The 18,626-nt window shown below is 40.2% G+C and overlaps 1 protein-coding gene across 1 annotated transcript in view; it reads left to right on the plus strand.

Moving 5' to 3' along the window:
* LOC147030295 (insulin-like growth factor 2 mRNA-binding protein 1) overlaps positions 1 to 18,626 on the plus strand; it is a 129,113-nt gene that overhangs the window by 23,291 nt on the left and 87,196 nt on the right. Inside the window, exons 5-7 of the mRNA XM_085872176.1 lie at positions 13,495 to 13,791; positions 13,940 to 14,074; positions 15,945 to 16,067. Of these exons, the coding sequence (XP_085728302.1) occupies positions 13,495 to 13,791; positions 13,940 to 14,074; positions 15,945 to 16,067 (555 nt within the window). The remainder of the gene's footprint in view (positions 1 to 13,494; positions 13,792 to 13,939; positions 14,075 to 15,944; positions 16,068 to 18,626) is intronic.

Consider the following 18,626-nt stretch of genomic DNA (forward strand, 5'->3'; position numbering starts at 1 on the left):
ATATGCATTTTTCACTATAGGAATGGGTAGGATTATAAGTGACAATAGAAAACGGTTCACTATAAGATTAGTTTGAAGTAAATCAGATCATTTTTGACGAAGTTATGAGCCAAAAACGATTTTGATCTTTTTGTGATCTTGACCTTTACCTTTGATCCAATTGGACCCAAAAGTTAATGGGGTCGTCCAAGGTTCATTGCCCACCTGTGGATTAAATTTGATAGTGTTTGCTAAAGCCGTTTTGCCATAAAGTTGCTAACAGACAGACAGACAGACAGACAGACAAACAAACAGACAAGCCGGTAGGCGACATGGGTGGTCGCGACATAATTGCATATATCATACAGTTTTTGACGGACCGGGCTGAAATTTTTTGAAAAAGAGGTTGATTATAGTGTGCATGCCTGGAAGCCCATTTTTGATTTTTGAAAAAATAAATTTTTTAGGATTTTTCTAAAATTTCAAAGTCCCGTTGCTCGGCAACGGTGGTGTCCATAGCAACGGTGCTCAAAAGCATAGAACTAGATCCTGGTATGAACCTACCTGTCAAGTTTCATCAAAATTGGTTGAATCGTCTGGCCTCCAGAGCTGTCCATTACATACAAACAAAACAAAAAAACAATGACGGTAAATAAACACCCTATTTTTGAAGGACTACCATTTGAAAAATAAAACCTAAATCAAAAATGGGCTCGAGTAAAATTTTCTAAATATCTCGAAGTGTTTAATTCCGAAGTCTCGTTTCTCCACATTCAAAACTGGAGGACAAGTATTGAAAATAGTGAACGCGGTTTTTCGGCCGCTGCATAGCAACAGGTGGTTGCTTAGCAACAAAACTCAAACGCACACACTCCCAGCCAATATGGCACCTGTTCGCCAAGTTTCATCGAAATCGGTTTGCTGGTTTGTGCTGTGGAGCCTCGCGTTGCAGACACACACACACACACACACACACACACACACACACACACACACACACACACACACACACACACACACACACACACACACGGAAAAACCGACAATAAGGGATATCTAGCGAATCCCAACAAACAAACTGGACGATTACAATATCCCGCTCCCTCCCTGCGGGGGGCGGGATAATTAGTATGGACGTACTAGACAAAAGACAGATGGACAACCTGAAAACATAATGCCACTGGTGACTTCGTCAGCAGAGGCATAAAAAGCAGAGCTCTCTTGCTTTGTTTTGTTCAACAAAGGAATAATGTCTGAAACCTCACCTTCTCACAACAATTATCATACCTCTTTTTCTTCTTGCATATGGCAGCTTGGCTGCCAGGTGGTGGTGCAACATTTTGTGGTGGTGCAACATTTTGTGGTGGTGCAATTATGTCACTGATGCTGTTCCCCTATACCAGTAAACTGGTACTCATTTCACTGACCTGAGAAGGATGACAGGCTGAATCAACCCCACCTGGTGTTAATTTAGTTCCCAACAGGGCTGAACTCAGGACCCAAAGATCCTAAGTCCACCACCCTAACCACAAAGCAAAATCCCAAGCCCAACACCCTAACCACAAAGCCTACACCAGGCTTTATCATACCTCAATTAATGTTGTGTTGATTTCTTCCATTGTTCTAATGGTCTGCTGATGTAGATTGACACTAGCCTCGACCAGCAAGATCAGTTCTTTATTCTGGACAATATGTAGACTTGGGAGTGTGAGTTAGTTACCTCCCAAACCTCTGTTGATCTTGTCCTCCAAACCCAGCTGCAGACCGGGCATCCTCTGTCAATCCAAGTCTTTTCTTATAAAATCGGAACGACTCACAGTCGCTTGCAGTCAGAATGACTGCAAGATCTTTGTCCATAACCCAGTGGAGTACTGCTCTGTGATCTGAGCTGGCACCACAGCATCACATCTGCCTCTCCTGGATTCTGTGGAATCTAAACTTTAAAAAAAATTATTGGAACCTCCCGTGATGAGGCTGAAACTCAGGATCTGTTGCTTTCACATCGCAGGCAGGTCTATTTTTTTTTCTACCTTATTTGTTAATGATATTGCTCGCTCTGCTCTCTGTCCTCTGACCTTCGCTTTCTACTCCAGGATGCACACATTCTTCCACTAACCCCCACCTGGTTAGGCTTCCAAAATCTAGGCTGATTGAAAAAGTGTGGGGAGGGGGGGAACGATGGCCATTAATCCTCGTCCATTGGCACCTGCCATTCACCGCATCATTTCCCCCAGCACTAGAACTCGATTGTTGAGGCTTTCGCCATCCTATATCGTTGTAATAGGGAGTCCCCATTTTGTCGCATTCTGTCCTCGCAAGGGCACTAGTTGTTTCCGCTCCTGCAACGTTGTTGCAATTGGCTCGTTGAAAAACATGCATTTAGAGAAAGATCTTACCAGGCTTATCTCTGTATACTATGTACCTTGTGTACACACTGGTAGATATGTCCAGTATGCCTGACCAACAGACATTACTTATGCAGGCTATTGCTACCAATGTTGTGAATGAACTCAAATTCATATTTGATGACCTTAAACAGGCCATGACTAATGAACTGGCCAAGACCCAGGTTACCACCAATGTGATCCTAATCCAGTTGGAGGCTCTTGAGATCGTTTCCCCCAATGGGGCGAAGCTTTTGGTGTGCCAGAGCCTACTCTTGCTGACTTCTATGTACCGTCAGATGGCCAAAAAGACCACGAGATCATGTTTATCATCTTCGGAATGGGCACCACAATTCTCATTGCCGACAAACTCAGCAACCACACAGTAAGTTGCTGTGTGGTTGTAACCTGCACAGTTGTAACCTGCACAGTAAGTAGGTTGCTTCTTTGGAGAGGATTTACACACATTAAGAGCATATTTTCGACCACTTGGAGGGCTGGAACCACTGCTTGAATACATATGTAGTTGGGATGACCGTGGGGACCGCAACAGCAACAGATGAGTTTGAAGGGAATGGCAAATCCAGTGCTATATGCAACTCTGTGCCCAATATACTATGCTGAGAGTAGATTCCAGGGTGTTATTGGATTTCACAGCAAGCTGCCCAAGGGGGCTGCCTCAAAGGAGAGAATCCGAAAATGGGTAACAGCACAGGATGTCGGGCTTTACAATGAGGCCAACCCCTCCCCCCCCACCCCACCCAAACTATATATGCCCATTTCCCAGAAACAACCCCCATCAAAATTCACCAAGCTGACTTGCCCTTTCTTCCAAATGACCAGGGCTATTGGGATGCTCTCAGTGTAGTTGACATTGCTAGTCATTTAAAGGCAGCCAGACCACTAAAAAAATATAACTGCAGCTGCTGTGGCCCGTAAATTGGTAGACATCTATAAAGAAGCCCATTGGCCTGGCTCAAGACTCTCATGGTCGATGACAGGGGTGAGTTCAAGGGGGAGACTACAGTCACCCTGAAAAAGCATGTGGTTGTTGTCCACCGAGCACTTGTGAAGAAGCTTTGTGGCATTTGTGGAGACCTTCCACAGAGACTATTCAGAGAGCAGTATCAGAAGGAACTCACAACCAACACAGATAACCATGAATGGGTTTCTATGCTGCAAATTGTTGTTGCGGACATTAACTAAACCAAGACACGCTTGACTGATATTTCCCCAGTTGAGGCCATAAAAATGAAGTAAATATGGCAGGCCGAAAATTGGTACAGAAGTTCACCTTTCAGCATTACAACAATGACCCAAAGCACACAACCAAAGCTACACTGAAGTGGCTAAGGAACAAAAAGATAAATGTCCTTGAGTGGCCCAGTCAGAGCCCAGACCTAAATCCAATCAAAAATCTGTGGCATGACTTAAAGATTGCTACCCATCAATGCTCCCCACACAACTTGACTGAGATTGAACAGTTTTGTACAGAAGAATGGGCAAATATTGCCCAATCAAGGTGTGCAAAGCAGGTAGAGACCAATCCCAACAGACTCACAGCTGTAATTGTTGTCAAAGGTGCTTCCACCAAGTAATAACTCAGGGAGGTGGACACTTATCCAACCAAGATATTCTAGTTTTGTGTTTTCAATCAATTTTCTGAAATTTGTAGAAGTTGTTTTTCATTTGTAAGTTGTGGGTTATGATGTGTAAATCAAGGTGGAAAAAAAGTCGCATGTAATGTAATTTAATTCCAGGCTATAAGGCAACAAAAGGAGAAAATTTTGAAAGGGTGTGTAATCTTTCTATCGGCACTGTATATATCATTTTTGGCCAAATCTCTTGATGGTAACGAATCACTTTATATATTTAAAAATTCTCGTATCCGGATCTGGATTCGGATCTTCACCAAAATCAAATAAATTTGTCCTTGTCACACACCTAACCTGTCCACCAAGATTCATCTGAATCTGTCCACAACTTTGTGAGATATCCTGCTATATATCAGGTTTGGCCCAATCGCTCAATGGTAAAGAATCTATCTATCTATATATCTATATATTACTAAAACTCTCATCTTGTATGTATGTTTGTATTTTCCCAAAATACAGCCAAAATGGTACAGGATAGCGCAAAAAATTTCTTCCCACCTTTCTTTCTCACCATTCTCCTGCGGTGTGCAGTATAAAGTTTCGTTAAAATCGGGCAACGAAAAAATTATTAAAAAATCAATTCCCAATTCAGTCAAGTACTCTTTGGGAGAATTTGATCAATGCAAACAACCTCAGCGGTATAGTTTGCTGGAGCTATCTTTTCTCTTTTTTTGAAATGATTATTTTTTATCAACCGCTGGCACAACGGGAACCCAACGGATTCACGGGTGTCTAGTATATTTCTAAACCTCTCATCTTGTACATATGTATGTATGTTCCCGAAATACAGCCAAATTGGTACACGATAGCACAACAATTTTCAGCCCACCTTACTCACCATTCGGCTGTGGTGTGCAGTATTAAGTTTCATTCAAATCGAGCAACGAAAAAAAAAAATTTAAAAAATCAATCCCCGATTCAGTCAAGTACTCATCGGGAGAATTTGATCAATGCAAACAAACTCAGCGGTATAGTTCGCTGGAGCTATCTTTTTTTTTCTTGAAATGATTTATTTAAAAATCTCAAACATTTAGTATAGACAAAGAACAAGTGATTTTTAAGCATAAAATAAACTGCCATTTTGATCTAATACTTCCGTGTTCATCTATATGTTACTAAAACTCTCATCTTGTATGTATGTATGTTCCTGAAATACAGCCAAAATGGTATACGATAGCACAAAAATTTTTGGAGCCACCTTACTTACCATTCTCCTGCGGTGTGCAGTGTCAAGTTTCGTTAAAATCTGGCAACGAAAAAAATTATTAAAAAATCAATTCCCGATTCAGTCAAGTACTCTTCGGGAGTATTTTATTAATGCAAACAACCTCAGCGGTATTGCTTGCTGGAGCTATCTTTTTTTTTCTTGAAATGATTTTTTTCATTAACGTCTGTCACAATGGTTTCACTGATCGTCCAGTCACTTATAAAATTATCCGATCTGGATTTGGATCTTCACCAAAATAGAATCAGTTCTCCTTCATCATATACCCAATGTGTCCATCAAATATTGTTCGAATCCATGCACAACTTTTTGAGATATTGTGCTATGTATAGTTTTTGGCCCTATCGCTCAATGGTAAAGAATCACATAAAAAATTCCAGGTATTCGGATCCGGATATTCACCAAAATCGTCCTTGTCATCACCCAAATCACCTACCAAATTTCATTTTAATCTATCCACAACTTTTTGTGAGATATCCTGCACACAAACAAACAAGAAAGATGTCATGTATAACACAATACTTAAGAAATTCATAAAACAAATTTGATCTCAAAAAATAATTGGTGGTTGAATTCAATGACGAAATACACAAATCTACTTTAAATTTCAAGTCAATCGGGTAACAATTGCCCATTTTAGAAATTCGGCTTATATAAACTTTTTGGCCTATGTTGAACTTTTGGTCCATGTTGACTTGAAAAATAATTGGCTGGTTGAATTCAGTGACCTAAAATACAAATTACCTTCAAATTTCAAGTTAATCGGATGAAAATTGAGGACTTTACAAATCCCACCCAAGTTTACCTTTTGGCCTATTTTGACCTCAAAAATAATTCGTGGTTGAATTCAATGACCAAATATGCAATGCCTCTTCAAATTCCAAGTCAATTGGATGAAAATTGATAATTTTTTGATCTTTGGCCTGCGATGACCTTTTCTCCTTTTGACCTCAAAAACAATAGGCTTCTTTCTTTTGATGAACTATACCATGTGATGAAGTTTCGTGAGGATCGGTTAAAAATTGTGTCCTATAGGCGATAAACATACAAACAAACAAGAATGATGCCATGCATAGCACGATACCTGGGAAATGAAAAAAACAAATTTGACCTTTAAATAATTGTGGTTGAATTCAATGACAAAATATACAAATCCTCTTCAAATTTCAAGTCAATCAGATGAAAATTGAGGATTTTAGTAATCTCACCTAAGATGTTGACCTTTTGGCCAATGTTGACCTCAAAAATAATTGGTGGTTAAATTCAATGAGCAAATATGCAACTTCTCTTCAAATTTTAAGTCAATGGGATGAAAATTGAGGATTTTAGAAATTCCACCAAAATTTTCGAAAAACGAAAAATTGTTGCTGGAACTTTGGAAGCTTGTACATGTTGCTGCGTTTGAGCCTGGTGAGTAACTGCTGAAATCCGTCTGTCTGGGTTATTCCCGACATCTTGTTCTTTGTAAGGCTCTTTTCTCTTGACTCTTGACTGTAAGGCTCACTTGACTGTGCCTGGATGGGTTTGAGGGTTGTGGAGTAGTGGCTGAAACCTGAATCCTATCCAGGTTACCCCTGGTGACTCCATCTTTGCTCTTTACTTCTTCGGTTCCTTCTTGGTCTTCTGTTTCATTGTTGACCTTTAGCCTATGTTGACCTTTTTATCTATGTTGACCTCCAAAATAATTGGGTGGTTGAATTCAATCATCTCCAATATAAATCCTCTTCCTTCAAGTTAATTGGATGAAAATTAAGGATTTTAGAAATCTCACCTAAGTTGTTGATCTTTAGCCGATATTGACTTTTTGGTTGACCTCAAAAACAATAGGTGGTTGAATTAAATGACCAAATATGCAACTTCTCTTCAAATTTTAAGTCAATCAGATGAAAATTGACAATTTTAGAAATTTTGTCTATGTTGACGTATTGGCCGATGATGTCTTCAAAAATAATTGGTGGTGGAATTCACTGACCTGATTTGCAAATCCTGTTCAAATTTCTAGTCAATTGGATGAAAATTGAGGATTTTACAAATTTGACAAATTTTGACCTTTGGCCTATATTGACCTTTTGACTTCTTGACCTGAAAACCAATAGGTTTCTTGCTTATGGTGAACTCTACCATGTGGTGAAATTTTGTGAAGATGGGTTTAAATTGTGACCTGTAGGCAATAAACATACAAACAAACAGATAGACAGAATAATGTACGCAATTAAACAATATACTTGAAAAATCTTTGATTTTCTCAAGTAACAAGAAAGATTTCATGCATAGCACAATACTTGTGAAATCCATAAAACAAATTTGACCTTAAAAAATCATTGATGGTTCAATTCAATAACAAAATACACAAATCCTCTTCAAATTTCAAGTCAATGGGATGAAAATTGACAATTTTATAAATTCCACCTAATTTGTTTACCTTTGGCCTCTTTTGACCTCTTCACCTATGATGACCTCAAAAATAATTGACTGGTTGAATTCAGTGACCTAAAATATAAATCCTCTTGAAATGTCACATCAATTGGATGAAAATTGAGAATTTTAGAAACCTCACTTGAGTTGTTGACCTTTGGCCTATGTTGACCTTTTGGCCTATTTTGAACTCAAAATCATAGGTGGTTGAATTCATTGATCAAATATGCAACTCCTCAAATTACAAGTCAATCTGATGAAAATTAACAATTTTAGAAAATTGGCTTATTCTTGATTCGTGAAGACCTTTTGGCCTAAGATGACCTCGAAAATAATTGGTGGTTGAATTCAGTGACCTGATATGCAAATCCTGATTAAATTTCTCGTCAATCGGATGAAAATTGAGGATTTTAGAAATTCCACCTTAGTTGTTGATCTTGGGCCAATGTTGACCTTTTGGCCCATGTTGACCTTTTGACCTCAAAAACAATAGGCTTCTTCCTTATGACAAACTCCCCCATCTGGTGGTTTCGTGAAGATCGGTTTAAAATTGTGACCTCTAGGCAATAAACATAAAAAGAGACAAACAGACAAACAGACAGAATAATGCACGCAACCAACCAATATACTTGAAAAATCTTAAATTTTCACAAGTTACAAACAAACAGGCAGAGAGGGGTGAAAACATACCCTCATTCACCTTCACTGGTGGAGGTAAAAAATATTCTCTAGAACAGCTTGACAGATCGAGAGGAAACTTCACCCACATGCTCCCCAAGCCTTGGGAATACCAGGGTGTTCACGAATAATTAAGAGGTTACATGGTCTGGCAGCCATATTGGATAGTCATGGGGAATATTTGTTTTAAATTTTAATCTGATTATGCGCATTATCTGGCAGCAAGAATTATTTAATGTTTTGAATTTGGGTTCAGGGATTTAAATCAAACTTGGTACTGTACAAGTATGTATCTTCTATCTATAATTCCAGCAATGTATGTGTGTGTGTGTGTGTGTGTGTGTGTGTGTGTGTGTGTGTGTGTGTGTGTGTGTGTGTGTGTGTGTGTGTGTGTGTGTGTGTGTGTGTGTGTGTGTGTGTGTGTGTGTGTGTGTGTGTGTGTCTGTGACCACTGTTTTTCGACAACCACTAGTCCGATCTAATTGAAACCTGCCAGGTATATTGCTGGGGACCTGAGTATGTGCCTTTTCAAGGTTTGATATTAATCGGACAAGTGCTTCCAAAGTTATGGCTATTTATTTACCAAACCAATGACAAGACACGTTGCTGCGTAGGCTTGGCCGATGGGGAAAGGGCGCCATTTAGTTACCGTGGCGTAGGAGTGGCAATGGTCAATGGCAGCGAATGTCATGGCAAGCAAAGACAGGGAGGTAAACTTGATTTTAATTTGGATTTTAATTAACTCTGTGTGTGTAAGTATCACAGCAGTTGTTACTTCAATGCAAGCGATAATTCGTGGAATGCATGTGAACATTCCGTACGGGCACGCACCACTTCCGGATAGTGATGACTTACTGTATTCTAATAAATTCTCGATTTCTTATGCGCATTTATAGATAAACACAATGCCCTAATCCAGTCGTCGTTTCTGAGAGCAAAGGAACGGCCTGTGTGGTTGTTTGAAAGTTTATTATTATTATTTTTTTTTGGTTTGCACGTACGGCTACGCACGTACGGCCACACATGTATGGGCACGCATGTACGGCCACGCACGTACGGGTACGCGAGAATGAAGGAATGGCCTGTGTGGTTGTTTCTGGCATGCTGTTTGAAAGTTTTTTTTTTTTTTGCACGTATGGCCACGCACGCACTGGCAAGCACGTACGGGCACATACTAGTGATATAATATTGTGGGAAGAGGCATATCTGGCGACATTGTGACATCAATGAGTGCCCTTCTAGTTACGTATAGCCAATGGCCTACATTTGTTGTAATGAACTATATTAAAAAGGTTTTGTTTACTGAGCTGAATTGGTCCATATTAAGTTGATATAAAACAACATTTTCTCGGGAGCTATTGACTCTCACTCTGGATCTGCCCCTGAGTTCATATGATCTCACTATAAAAACATTGTGGGTTCGTCGGCCTGCAGCATGCTCAGTCCCTCTCCTTCTCCAGAGTTTATTCTGGTCGGCAAAGACATGCCGATCAAATGGGTCTCCAACTCTACTCGCTACAATGTACAGTTGTCCATGTGTGAAAACACTTGTGGGAAGCAGGACTCCACACTGCTGCAGGCTCTGACCCTGGCTTGTGTTGATTATCATCGCAAAGACTGGCCTGACCAGAAACTGTCGTCAGCAGAGTTGGAAAGGAAGATCCGTGTCAGATGGAGGAAGAATAATTCTATGAATTAGGCGAATAGACCTGGAATGCTCACCACCACCTCAAGAAGACTATCAGTGACTTGGTTAAGATGTAAAGTGTTCTGTTACAGTGGCCATCGTGAGGATTGAGGTTTCATAACAGCATATTGGGAGTGTTAACCTTCCGTGACGAATCTCGTGTGGTGTCACAACCTAAAACATTGATGGAGTTAAGAAACTCAGGTGGATAAAGGGCAGATAGGTTTTGATCTGCCAAAGATTCGACTCTTTTGACGATGAAAGTGTCACCCCGTAGGCGGTCAATGATCTTACTGTTGAGAAGATCAACCATGTTATTTGTTATGGTTAAAAATCGCTTGTGAAGCCACACTCAGAATTTGTATGATTGGGCGGTTCTTCAATTCCGGCAATACACATTAGGGTGTTCCAAAAAAATGAAAGTTTGATTTTTGCTGCTCCCTGATTTTGCCTTTGTTCCAATACCACATAAGAACTTATAGGTCAATAATGAACAAAATTCCATGATATTTAGGCGTTCCTCAATTTGGCACAATTATGTCCATTATGGAGAGGGCATTTTGCACTGCAATGTCAAAAAGCTCATCTAGGTCTCCTTGGAAAAACTATTCTTTCATCCTATATGACTGCTGTGGTTTTTGAAAATATCAAACAACCATATTAATTGTGAAGTGTACTGCGTTGTGCATATTCGACGGCAAGTTGTCAGTTACAGTTTGGCAAATTTCAACAATATTGTGCCAACTTGAGGAACCCCTAAACATCCTCCAATCTGCTTCAGATTTGGAGTGTATGTTTCTACTGTCAAATGGAACAAAGGCACACCCAGGGAGCATGAATATTCATACTTTTATTTTTTTACCCCCTATTATGATGCACCCTAATACACATGGTTGATGATGACATATTCCGAGTTCACACAAAGAACAGGTGGTAAAGCAATTAAGTCATTGTAAAGGTTACCCTCCACAGAAGGCAAGCGCCCCTTATCCAGCTGCAACAACCAATCGGCATAATGCTCGAGTCGTTTTTGATTTCCTTCATCTGCACCATCAAGTCGATTGAGCATGCACATATTTGTTTTTAAAGTTAGCATCGTGTAATGTTGCTACAATGGAGAGTTTTTCATGCAGGCATTGACGATGTTTGGTCGACTCCTTCGTCGGACCACTGGATGAATATGATGATTAGTGCACCGCTTCTCATTGAGTCAATAATACACCGCTTGAATCCAGTAACTTTGCAGTTTCGACAAAGGGATTTCAGTGTTATTAGCCCCCATTAGACTTAGTCTGAAGTGGAGGCTTATGGTTTGGTCTCAATTTTTGTGTCCATGCCTGCGTGCGTGCTTGCTTCAGCAACCATCTCTCAGACATGTATGCACCGATTTTATTCGTACTTGGCACAAAGGCAACACATAATGGTATGCATATGTACATCATTTTGTTTCGCGATGTGATCAAAGATGGCCAACTGACGTACATATTAGTTGTAAAAAAAAACCGGTGTCAAACTCGTCCTCAACCATTTCTCAGAAATGTATTTACCGATCTTATTCAAACTTGGCACACAGATAACGAATGATGGCTTACATAAGCACGTCATTGCTTTTGAGATCAGTTCCAACATTGCTGACTGGCGGCCATTTTGTTACTTAAATGTGTCCCCAACCATTTCTCAAACATGCATAGTCCAATTTTGTATAAGCATGGCAAAAGCACAGTACATGACAGCATACACATGCACCTCACTTTATTTTGCGATCTGATCAAAGATGGTCGACCAGTAGACTGGTGGCCATTTTAGTGGTTAAAAAAAACACCATCAAACGCGTCCTCAGCCATTTCTCAAACATGCATTTACCAGTCTTGTTCAAACTTGGCACACAGATAATGAATTATGACTTACATATGCACACCATTTTTTTTTCGAGATGAGATCCAAGATGGCAACTGGCAGCCATTTTAGTTGTAAAAAAAACCCCGATGTTGAACACGTCCTCAAGCATTTCTCAGACATGCATTTACCAATATTGTTCAAACTTAGCACACAGATAATAATGATGGCTTACATATACATGTCATTTTTCTTCGAGATCAGATACAAGATAGCCGACTGGCAGCCATTTTGTTACTTAAATGTGTCCCCAACCATTTCTCAGAAATGCACTGTCTTATTTTGTTCAAACTTGGCACAATCACAGTTCATGATGGCATACACATGCACCTCACTTTATTTTGTGATCTGATCAAAGATGGCTGACTGTTAGACTGGCAACCATTTTATTTGTACATAAATATGGGCTAGCCCTTAACTTAAACGCCATACAGTGGAATTACTAAAACAACAGGGGCTATGACCTTTTATGTCTTTTTTACTTATTGTTTTGTCTGCAGCATGTGGCTGCTGATTGCATCATTGCTGGGAGTGCAGCTATGCCGCTGATGCAGTGCCTCTTGTTTCCAGCAAGCTCGTACTCATTTTACCAACCTCGGAAGGATGCAGGCTGAGTCAAACAACTTGGTGTTATTTTATGGCACGACAGGCTTGAACTCAAAAGACCCTAAGATCTTAAACCAGCCACCTTAGCCGTTAAGCCAACATGAAGCTTATTTCCTCCCATGGGAAAAAGCTTTAAACTCTCCCAGGTAGAAACCAAGCAGGAAGTCTGCATTGATCACTCCAGAAAATAATATAACCAGAAGCGGCATGAAGGCGAGGCCAAAGAAATGAAGCCAAAGGCCTATGCATACTGTGTTGTTGGAAGGCCCGTAACACCTATCCTTTCGATATTTGATGATCATTTTAACAATCGCTTTGTTTGTGTTTCACACTGAATGTTAAATGCAAAGGTCAGGCATGGCGATTGTGAATATGACAGGTTTGACGATGTGTTTGGCCTAAACTGCATGAAAATATAAATGGCGGATGTTGGAGTCAGCCTTCCTATGCACGCCTTAATGATGTCGCAGACCTAATGATGTAGTGTGACAGACAGACAGACAGACATAAAACGGCCACTACTTTAATATATAGATGATCCCTTGTTCCAAAATGTTTATAGACTCCACTCACATTAGTCAAAATGCATCGAGGTATTCAATATTGTCTGTTGTTACCATTGCTCTGTGCTCCCAGACTGTTATTGGTAATTGGTCCTTTTGCTGTTATGTGCCCTGGCTTTTGCACCCAAATGTTTGGCTGCATTAGCCTTCCATTAGTATATCAGAAACTAATGAAAGGTTCCTGTTAAAGTGAGTCATTGGGAGGGAGGGGCAGGGGGAAAATGGTGTCAGATGAGAGGATTAATGCTTAAAAGCTGGTACTGGCCAGTAATTCACACAGATGATTATTTAGCGATGTTGGTTGTTTTAATTTGCTTTGATTTGTTGTGTTAACTCTTTGTTTTTACAATGATTTAATCCAGCCCCCCCCCCCCAACCCACATTATGATGTGCCCTTCATCTGCAGGGCGGTTGAGAAACTCAACCGTCACCAACTAGACAACTATGTGCTTCGTGTGGCCTATATTCCGGATGAAACCACAGAGCATCCTCTGTCAGGGGCTGGGCGGTATAACCGTGATGGAAGCCGCTATGCTGGTAGCAGAGGAGCTCCGGCCTCAGGACAGAGCATGAATGGTGGGTTTCAAGGTCGACAGCACAGGGAAGTTCCGCTTCGCATCCTGGTGCCCAGCCAGTATGTGGGAGCGATCATTGGAAAAGAGGGTGCCACCATCAAAAATATCACTCAGCAAACACAATCTAAGTGAGTTGTTTAGCAACGGGTGTGACATATTTGCACTGGCAGGATCTTTTTTTTTGTTATATCTTCTTGTATCTTAAAGTGATAGCTACCAGAGTCAATCTCAAAAAATGTTCTCAAACGTAGTCCCTGATCCGCACGTGTCATGCAGAGTGGATATTCACCGGAAAGAGAACGTTGGTTCTGCAGAAAAACCGATCACGATCCATTCCATGCCTGAAGGTTGCTCTACGGCCTGTAAACTAATCTTGGAGATAATGCAGAAGGAGGCACAGGACACAAAAACGTAATGGTGTACAACTCAGTTATGCCAGTCACACTGCACTGCCATGATTAGAGTTGTTTCTGTTGCAGAAATACACACCCAACTTTGATCTTTGATCCTCAAAATATGGGAAGCAAAAAGGAGATTATTGTTTGAGCACAGTGGATGTCGTAGTTGTACAGTGCCTTCAGAAAGTATTCGCACCCCTTGACTTTTGTCACATTTTGTTGTGTTACAGCCTGAAATTAAAATGGATTAAATTTAAATTTGTCACCAATCTACACAAAATACACCACAAAGACAAAGTGAAAACGTGTTTTAGAAATTTTTACAAATTAATTAAAAATGAAAAGCTGAAATATCTTGTGTCAATAAGTATTCAACCCCCTGAATCAATACTTTGTAGAAGTGCCTTTGGCAGCGATTACAGCTTTGAGTCTTCTTGGGTATGTCTGTATCAGCTTTGTACATCTGGATTTGGGGATTTTCTCCCATTTTTCCTTGCAGATTTGCTTAAGCTCCGTCAAGTCGGATGGGGAACGTCAGTGAACAGCAATCTTCAAGTCTTTCCACAGATTCTCAATGGGATTCAACTCTAGGCTTTGACTGGGCCACTCAAGGACTTTCATGTTCTTGTTCTGAAGCCATTCCAGTTTTGCTTTGGCTGTATACTTGGGGTCATTGTCCTGTTGGAAGGTAAATCTTCGCCACAGTCTGAGGTCTTTTATACTTTGAAGCAGGTTCTCCTGAAGTATATGCCTGTATTTAGCTCCATTCATTTTTCCTTCTATACTTAGAAGCCTCCCAGTCCCTGTAGCTGAAAAGCATCCCCATAGCATGATTCTGCCACCACCATGTTTCACGGTAGGGATGGTGTTAGATGGGTGATGAGTTGTGCTCGGTTTCTGCCGGAGGTAGTGCTTTGCGTTCAGGCAAAAGATTTAAATTTTCATCTCATCAGACCACATCATCTTTTGCCTCATGCTCTCGGATTCTTTCACATGCCTTATTGTAAACTCCAGGCATTCTATCATGTGCCTTTTGCTCTGGAGTGGCTTCCGTCTGGGCACTCTTCCATAAAGCCGAGATTTGTGAAGTGCTGCAGAGACTGTTGTCCTTCTGGCAGGTTCTGCTATCTCAGCCAAGGAACTCTGTAGTTCTGTCGGTGTGGTCATAGGGTTATTGGTCACGTCCTGACTAAGATCCTTCTTGCCCGGTTGCTCAGTTTGCTCGGACGGCCAACTCGATGAAGAATCTGGGTAGTTCCATATTATTTCCATTTCCTAATGATGGAGCTCACTGTGCTCTTGAGAACTTTCAACACTCTAGAAATTGTTTTATGCCCTTCCCCAGATCTTTGCCTCCTCACAATTCTATCTCAGAGTTCTACGAACAGTTCCTTGGACTTCATGGTAGAGTTTCTGCTTTGACATGCACCGTCAACTGTGGGACCTTGCATAGAAAGGTGTGTTTCTTTTTAAATCATGTTCATTCAATTGACTTGACCACAGGTGGACTCCAATCAAGTTGTGGAGACATCTCAATGATGATCAAAGGAAATTGGAGTGATTTGAACTCAATTTTAAGCATCATAGCAAAGGGGTTGAATACTTATTGACTCAAGACATTTCAGCTTTTCATTTTTAATTTGGAACATTTTCTAAAAACATGTTCAAGCTGTAACACAACAAAATGTGACAAATGTCGAGGGGTGTGCATACTTTCTGAAGGCACTGTATAACATTAATTTCAACATCATGGTGATTAACCTTTGCATGCACAGTCAGTCCAAATACAGATGTACACAGCTGTCCGACGTTTCTCATTTTGAACAATCGACTCATGTTATGTAATGTCCTCCTCATGCCCTTGTTATCTCCTTGCTTGGCAGTGCTGATGAAGTCCCACTCAAGATTCTGGCTCACAATAATTTTGTGGGTCGGCTTATTGGAAAGGAAGGCCACAACCTAAAGAAGATAGAGCAGGACACTGACACCAAGATCACAATATCATCGTAAGTTTCCTGCCTCTGATGTGCTCTAGCTACTCAAAGCATGTCCACTTTTGTTAACATTTTTATATTTGGCTGTATTTTCATAATTATTAACATTGGAGCAGTCACTGGATTCAGACCAGTTTCCTGAATCCAATCCTGACAAAACAATGTAACAGTGGACCACTGGGTCGACGAATGGTCAAAAGCACCACCGATACGATCTCCACTATGCGACTTTTTAAATGACATAATCCGCCCCAGAATGCTTGGCACGCATGCACAGAAACCCCTATCCTAATGGTTCATTGGGGCATCCCAATGTATAATGTGTGTGCCAGATAAGGATTGTTACATAAATGGCTCATAGAAGAAGCCGAAAATACTTGGAAACATACCTGTGAGAAAGGGGTATGCCTCTGCACAAATAAAGAATTGGAGACTTTTTGAACTCGCCAAAAAAGTTGATAGCTTTCAGCTTCCTGTACTGCAAACTCCTGAGGACGTGGACCGGTGCAAGGCCCGGAGTATTGTAGATGGGCACGTTCTACCCAAACCTTCCACCATTGCTGCCAATGAGTGAACTTTGAATCTTGCGAGATTACCTCGTGTGAACATGACAGGCTTGGTGATTTTTTTTTATGGACATCTGCAATTGGAGAGACAATGCCGTCATTACCAACATTCAGGCAGACTTCCCAGAGAGAGACACTGTATCTGCTTTGGTTGCTTCTTAACAATGATGGGAAGGTCATATCTGTGGCTTGTCAATGCACAGGGTAAGTTTAAATAAATGATATTTGTTATTCATCATGTTTGTGAGATGGAGGATGTGGGAGGTGTATGGGCTGTGAGGCCGTTATAAATATATATTTTTGTTTTGTTCTGGGGCTACAAGATAAATTATACCACATTTTTTACATCTTTTGGTAAAAGGAGAAGTGGCTGCACATATATGTGTGTGTATGTTTGTGATATCCACTGCTGCTGCTTGATAATTCTATTAATAGGAAAGTTAGGAACTCAACACCAATCATGTATGGATATTTATTGTATTTCCTATATTTCCATGAATCTGATTTGCATCCAGGAACACAACAATTGTTGTGGTTCACCATTTTGAAATTGCTATTCCTTTATGTAAATGCTGAAAATTATGTTGAAAAGACTATTTGGATTAGAGATTTTGCACTCGCAATTGCAGGTTAAAAGTACCCAGCAAGGAAAACCAAGTCACTGTAAACACACGCATGTGCAAAAGGCCTCATTCGTTAGCATTCATTTTTCATTTTGAAAGTCACTTACTTTGTGATGGATTGTCCTTTGAGACCATACACCATCCAGCAAGATAGTTGAACAGGATTTTACTTTGGTTATTTGTGTAGAGATCAATTTAATGAGAATCTGTCGCGACAGCCAGTTCATCCATCTAAGAGGATGGGACCCAAGACGAGAGCAGGCTGTGGTTTTATAATGACGATGCTGTACCACGCCGCCCTTTGTGATGATGATGCCATTCTATTTTTTTCATTTTTATCCAACTATATTTCTCATGGCTAATCCATCCCAAGAACTGCCAATTATAACTGAGCCATGATTTCTATGTGGGCACTTACAAAACTGCAAGCCACAAGGAATAAAGTTTGATGAGTCTGATGTCATACTTCACATGGCTTGGCAGCCATATTGGATCAACATAAAACATTTAAAAATGTTTTCTTCTGGAACCACTTCACCGTTTGATGTGAAACTTGAAATATATCACCACCACCCATATGGAGAAAGTTGTGATCACAATTAAGTCATAGGTCACATGGTTTGGCAACCATATTTGATTGAAGGAAAACCTTTAAAAAATAATTTTCTCTGAAACCACTTAAACGGTGTATTTTTTTCATCAAACTTTTATCAAACTTCAAACTTTTATCGCCATGGGTCGATTGGTCCAGCGGTTTGATGGAAGGTGATTTTTAAAGGTTTTCGCTTCGACCTAATACAGCTGCCTGACTACGTGACATATGACATCGTTTTCACACTGCAGCATGGTATTGGATCATATTTGTAAAGTTTCCCATCAATAAGTTAATGTGTTTCAGAGAACTAACTTTAAAAAGATTTTTCTTCCTTCCAATATGGCTGCCAGTCCACGTGACCAATGGCATTTTCGCGATCACTTAAATACCCCCAAGCATAATCGATGACAAAGTTAAAGTTTCACATCATCAGTTCGGCGGTTTGAGAGAAGTTTATTTTGTTAAAGACTTTCCCTAAAATTCAATATGACTGCCAAACCACGTTAGATGCCATCATAGTTATCAAGCTTTGTTCCACATGGGTAGTCGATCATACCTGTGAAGTTTTGCATCGATCTGCTCAGTCATTTCAGTGAAGATTTTTTTTGTAAGGTTTTTTTTTCTTTTTTTCTTTTGTTAATATGGCTGCCAAACCATGTCACCGATGATGTTATCAATTCAATTTTTTGACAAGTTTATTCGTTGATGATCCTCAAAAATGTTCATACTGATAGGATAGTGTCGGACGCATCCAATAATGACATCATGAAGGTACTAATGATGTCAT

The sequence above is a fragment of the Eptatretus burgeri genome, chromosome 3 (assembly GCF_056783735.1).
Source record: "Eptatretus burgeri isolate ZD-2024b chromosome 3, Ebu_testis_v1, whole genome shotgun sequence".
NCBI classification, from domain to species: Eukaryota; Metazoa; Chordata; class Myxini; order Myxiniformes; family Myxinidae; genus Eptatretus; species Eptatretus burgeri.